Source organism: Otolemur garnettii, unplaced genomic scaffold, assembly GCF_000181295.1.
Source record: "Otolemur garnettii isolate 467f Iridium unplaced genomic scaffold, OtoGar3 scaffold00018, whole genome shotgun sequence".
NCBI lineage: Eukaryota > Metazoa > Chordata > Mammalia > Primates > Galagidae > Otolemur > Otolemur garnettii.
The window spans coordinates 21340660-21347116 of NW_003852413.1; the positions used below are offsets into that span (position 1 = coordinate 21340660).

The following is a 6457-nucleotide window of genomic DNA, read 5'->3' on the forward strand; positions in this document are numbered from 1 at the left end:
CACGGCACTCTACCAAGGCGACACAGTGAGACTCCGTCTCCAAAGAAACAAAACAAACAAACAAACAAAAGACTAGTTCAGTCTCAGATCCTTTTCAGCTGACATTGCAATCAAGTTAGCCCCAAAGAGCTCATCTCTGGCTATAGAAAGATTGCTCTTCCATCTTTATTTTATTTTATTTTTTTGTAGAGACAGAGTCTTACTTTATCACTCTTGGTAGAGTGCTGTGGCGTCACAGCACTGCAGCTCACTGCAACCTCCATTTCTTGGGCTTAGGCGATTCTCTTGCCTCAGCCTTCCAAGTAGCTGGGACTACAGGCACCCACCACAACACCTGGCTATTTTTTTGTTGCAGTTCAGCCGGAGCTGGGTTTGAATCCACCACCCTCAGTGTATGGGGCTAGTGCCCTACTCACTGAGCCACAGGCACCACCCTTCCATCTTTATTTTTGTTTTGTTTTTAAATTTTTCAACTCCCTCTGCCAAGAAGATTATGGAAGAATAAGAAAATATGAAGGTTAATCTTATTTTATACATGGGAAACCTGGTTAAACATTTGAAATGTTCAAATACACCACAGTCTGCCTGGAGAACATTTTAGCAGTGGGTAACAACAGCTATGAAACTTTTCAAACCTTTGACCTGGTAATGTCAGTTTTGGGAATATACCCCAAGGAAATAGCCCAAAAGGGAACAAAATGTGATTTGTGCAAAGATGTTCATGTGCTGCTATTTATAAGAGTGGAGAATTGGAAATCATCCAAATGCCAAATAAGGGAATAGCTCAGCAAATTATGGTATAGCGACATAAGGAAACAACAATAAATGATTTTAAATGACAGGAATGTAGCTTCTGCTGGCCCTAGGGAACATGTAGATAAGATTACTTTCAGTGACAAACACCAAACAGAAAGGTTACAACTATGTAAAATGTGTGTTGTGCAAAGGAGTTTAGACTTGAATCTTGAGGAAAAAAAACCAGTTTGGAGTTGGGTCTGGATACTTTGTAAAGTTGCTTGTGAATTGCAGTGTCTACTGTAGTACATTCCAGGTTTATCCATTTTGAGCTTAAAACAGCTATTTGAACATTAAGTAGGTAACAGTTATATATTGATGTTTATAGATATAAAATAAATCAACCAATAGATTTTTGCTTGGCACCAAAATATGTTCACAGTTATATCCCCAGGCATAGGAAAATGGGAACTCTAGCATCAGAACTCTTGGTTCTAGAATCTAGAGACTGCAAAGATTGGAGCGCTGCAGAGAAGACATGCTGTGTATTAAAACGTGTTTGGAATCAGTTCACTGTCTCCTGGTAGATCAATGCCATGCCCAGATATTGTTAGGGACTTAACAACAACCAGTCGAGTGGAGTGACCTAATTTTTCAATGGGGAAATATGAGAAAATTAGATTCCAGAAGCCAAATAAATTGGCGATGCCAAAGAAACATTTACAAAAAAGTAGTACTGACTTGACTTAGTGCCTGTAGCACACTGGTTATGGAGCCAGCCACATACACCCAGGCTGGCGAGTTCAAACCCAGCCTGGGCCTCCTAAACCACAATGACAACTGCAACAAAAAAATAGGAGGGCATTGTGGTGGGTGCCTGTAGTCCAAGCTACTTGGAAGGCTGAGGCAAGAGATTTGCTTAAACCCAGAGTTTGAGGTTGCTGTGAGTTGTGATGCCATGACACTCTACCAACTGAGACACTGTTTCAGAAAAAAAGAAAAACAGTAGCACTGGCTCTTCAATTACTATTTATAAGCAACTTCACAGAAGAAGTATCTAAAAACAAGTGGTGTTGTGATTAAGTCCCCTCTTCTCATTAATTTATTACAAGGTTTCTCAATCCTGGCACTACTAACTTTTGGGGATGATAATTCTTTGTTTTGGGGGACTGTGCAGTGCATTCTAGGTTATTTAGGAAAATCCCTGATTTCTACTCAGTAGATGACCATAGTAGCCCTCCAGTTGTGACATCAAAAATGTCCCCAGGGCAGTACCTGTGGCTCAGTGAGTAGGGTATGGCACCATATACCCAGGGGTAGGGGGGTTCAAACCTGGCCCTGGCCAAACTGCAACAAAAAAATAGCCAGGCACTGTGGTGGGTGCCTGTGGTCCCAGCTACTCGGGAGGCTGAGGCAAGAGAACCACCTAGGCCCAAGAGCTGGAGGTTGCTGTGAGCTATGATGCAATGGCCCTCTACTGAGGGTGACCACAACACCTGGCTATTTTTTTTGGTTGCAATTTGGCTGGGGCCAGGTTTGAACCTGCCACTTTTGGTATATGGGGCCAGCGCCCTACCCACTGAACCATAGGCACCACTGAAGATTGAGACAGAGTCTCATTATGTTGCCCTCAGTAGAGGGCTGTGGCATCACAGCTCACAGCAAACTCAAACTCTTAGGCTTAAGCAATTCTCTTGCCTCAGCCTCCCAAATAGCTGGGACTACAGGCATCCACCACAATGCCCGCCTATTTTTTTTGTTGTAGTTGTCATTGTTGTTTAGTTGGCCTGTGCCGGTTCAAACCCACAAGCCCTGGTGCATGTGGCCAGTGCCCGAACCACTATGCTATGGGCATTGAGCTGCCTCCTAACATTGTTTTTTTTTTTTTTGAGACAGTCTCATTATGTTGCCCTCAGTAGAGTGCAATGATGTTACAGCTCACAGCAACCTCAAACTCTTGGGCTCAAACGATTCTCTTGCCTCAGCCTCCCAAGTAGCTGGGACCACAGGCACCTGCCACAACACCTGGCTATTTTTTGTTGTTGTTGTCATTGTTGTTTGGCAGGCCTGGGCCGGGTTCGAAGCCACCAGCCCTAGTGTATGTGGCCAACACCCTAACCACTGAGCTACAAGTGCTGAGCCAGAATGTTTTATTTTTATTAATAGGTTAAGGTTAGCCACCTTCCAACTAGAGGAGGAACTAACTCACCAGTCTGATGGAGTCATTATGTTTGGGGTAATTTGCCCGTTGGAAGTTTCTAGAAGCATATTTTGTAGCTGTGAAGAACACACAGGATAGAAAATGAGAAAAGGCATAGTTCAGGAAATAACAGTTTGGTGGCCACTGGAACTAGTGAGCCCGCTGACAAAGTTTGGAGAGCCAGCACAAAGCCTGGGGCTGCTGCATCAGTTTTTCCAGAGTTGACTCTGATACCTGCCAGAAACAAGGACTATAGCTCAGGCTCCTGACCCAGCAGCCCTTTGGAGGCTTTGGTGCAGGGGTGTCCATGGTGGTTTCACAAAAGTCAGTAAGTAGAGATGATGCCACTTTCATTTCATTGCCATCACTTGTGGGGCAAAAATGGACTGGCAATCATTTGTGGGGCAAAAATGGAAAGGAAGGCCTTGGCAGTTTAAGGACATGATTTAAGTAAAGGAAACTGATATATGCCACTTGGCTTATTAGATAACTTAAGCCAATTACCATTTCTCAAAAGGCTCACCTGAGTTCACAACCAGGGAGGATCAAGTAGATGTGAGTGAAGTGCAGCCAACTGGCTAGGGTTAAAAAAATTAGAGCAAAAGATGGAGATCAAGAGATGAAATTTATGCCCTCAAAAGATGGCATGCTTGGGGGCGCCCATATCACAATAGTAGGGCACCAGCTACATACACCCAAACTGGCGGGTTCAAACCTGGCCCGGGCCAGCTAAACAACAATGACAACTGCAACCAAAAATAGCCGGGCATTGTGGCGGACACCTGTAGTTCCAGCTACTTGGGAGGCTGAGGCAAGAGAATTGCTTAAGCCCAAGGGTTAGAGGTTGCTGTGAGCTGTGATGCCACAGCACTCTACCCAGGGCAACAGCTTGAGACATCACATTTAAAATATAGTAATCAACAAGACTCTTCATTCATAAATAAAATGTTGTTTTAATAAAATACTGCACATATATATTTTTCTTTTCAAAGATGTTTTAAGCAGGAAAGTTGGTGTGCGTGATAACAAAGTATGGTATATAATTTGTAGCAAAAACAAGGACTTTCAAATAAATAGGCTTTAGCTTTTTTTTTTTTTTTTTTAGGACATAGTCTGCAAATCAGCTGAGACTGGAGAATAGGCAAGAAGAATTGGCTTTTCCCCTAAGAATGTGCTGTTGGTTGGCTTGGGGTAGACAAAGGAGTTATATTTACCCTCCAGGCATCGAAAGTAACATTGGAGTGACCTTCTGGAGAGAAGAATTCTGGCCCTCCCTTTGCCATTTTGTCCAAGATTTAGGAGTTTTCCAGCAACACACAAAAAGCATCCCCACAGAGTTGCCCTTCAGCCGTCTGAAGATCCAGCAGGGTGGGTGTGGAGCCTGCAGAAAATTCTGAGGAAAGCAGAGCTGGAGGCAGATGTGATGTGACAGAGAAGTTAACAAGGCCCGAATATTCTGACCTAGTACTGTACGCATGTAGAGTGTAGCATACACTGCAGCATGTATATGTGTATGTATAGCAGAAAAACAGCAGAAGCAGAGTTAGCCCATCAACCACTTATTAATTATACTTTACGTTGGTTCCCATTACTGAGAGTGCCTTATCATATAATTGAAGCAATTCAGACACTGGTTGGCACATAGTCTAGATGATGACACAACATACTAAACTCTCTGCCATATCAAACCTGCTGTTCCTTTCTCCTTTTCCTGTAAAGATGAGCACAAGTAGAAAATTCTCAGTTGAGATCTCCAGTCTGGGCTCATGAGCTGGCCCAGTCTTACTTTTCTATATCTGGCAAAAGGACAAGTAAATCTTCGGGGAAAAATCCAGAACGACCCAACTTACAAGAGTCAAGACTCTCAAATAGCTGCGTTAGCTTTTCAGAACCATCACCCAATATGATTAGGATTGTAGAAGGGGGAGAGGGTTCCCTGAGCTGACATTAGTACCTTTCGCCTCCTGATGGGCTGGCAGAAGACCCTAGGCGCCCTCAACCCCTACCACAGTCACGGGCTTTAAATACTGAAGACTCCACATTCCCTTACAAAGTCTTCTTGTGCGACTGGCCCAGGACCCGGGCGAGGCAGTAGGGGATGACACTGACGGATGCCAGGGGCACTGTCGCACTCTTGCAGAATGACAGGATGTAAAAAATCAACTCGATTTGGGATGGGGGTTTTAAGGAGTCAAAAAGGTGCAGCAGGACCAGGGAGGCCACAATGCAGCTGAGGCGGAACGGCAGCCACTTGCTGAGTTTCCCCTTGCAGCTCTCCCTGTACATGTTGGAGTTGAGAGCCAGCCCCAGGCCAAAGAGGGTCCCCAGGTTCTTGAGGAGGCTGGCAAAGGGCGTGGTGTCAATGTGGACCCATTCTGGCCGCTCACACCACCTCTTCGCTTTTTCCAGAGTCCACAGGAGGTCTACACCCAGTCCCTTGAGCAGCAGGTAAAATCCAATGGCAAAACTGAACAGGAAGAAGGTGATGAGAACATATTTCTTGAGACTGGCGTTGTAGATGCTCTGGATGTGGCGGAAAGTTTCAGCAACAGCAATGCCTGGGCAAAAGAAAAGAATGACTGTGAGAGAGAGGGAAGATTGGGGGGGGGGGTGGCTTGCCATCTGTCCTGCCATTGTGGAATGAAATCACTAGGCTCCGGATTGGCACCTGGTTTATTGCACCCCATTCTCAGTGTAGACTTTTTCAGAGGGAAGTACACCTTACATACATCCTCCCACTGCCTGCAGGCTTCCTGTTAGGGGTTTCTCCTATCTCTACTTAAATAACCCCAGGGGTGGAGAGCTCACTCCCACTAGAACAGCCCATTTTATCTTTGAATGGATTTGATTGCCAAATAGTTCTTCCTTGTGCTGGGCTCATAACAATCTTCCTTTAATACCATCTATTGCTTTTGATTCTTTCTGCCAAGTTAGTTAAGTCATGAATGTAGTTTCGCTGTCATACTTTTTTTTTTTTGGAAACAGTCTTGCTCTTGTCATGCTGGCTAGAGTGCCATGGCATTAGCCTAGCTCACAGCAACCTCAAACTGCTGGGTTCAAGCCATCCTACTGTCTCAGCCTCCCAGGTAGCTGGGACTACAGGCATCCACCACAATGCCTGGCTAATTTTTCTATTTTTTTTTTCTATTTTTAGTAGAGACAGAGTCTCTTTTTTGCTCAGGCTGGTCTTAAACTCCTGAGCTCAAGCAGTCCTCCTGCCTTGGCCTCCCAGAGTGCTAGGATTTCAGACAGGTGTGAGCCACTGTGCCAGCCAATGTTTGTCACACATTTGAAGACAGTTATCCTCAGGTTTTTCATGTGACATGGCCTCCAGGTTCTTCTCCAAACATGGAGTCTTGTACTAAGTGCTGTGTTGCTTTTGTGATTACCAGGAGATTATTTCTTTTGCTCTAAACCCCTTTTTTTGAATGCTTCTTTGTTCTGCTCTTACAAATCTCCAGGGAAAAATTTCACAATTTCCTTAAGGTCTCATATTCTAGTGCCTCCCACAAAATCTTCCTT

At 44.5% G+C, this 6457-nt stretch overlaps 1 protein-coding gene across 1 annotated transcript in view; it reads right to left on the minus strand.

Moving 5' to 3' along the window:
• Positions 1-4020: 4020 nt before the first annotated feature.
• Positions 4021-6457, minus strand: part of G6PC (glucose-6-phosphatase catalytic subunit) — a 12522-nt gene continuing 10085 nt past the window's right edge. Inside the window, exon 5 of the mRNA XM_003786313.3 lies at positions 4021-5493. Coding sequence (XP_003786361.1) covers positions 4982-5493 — 512 coding nt within the window. The 3' untranslated portion in view covers positions 4021-4981. The remainder of the gene's footprint in view (positions 5494-6457) is intronic.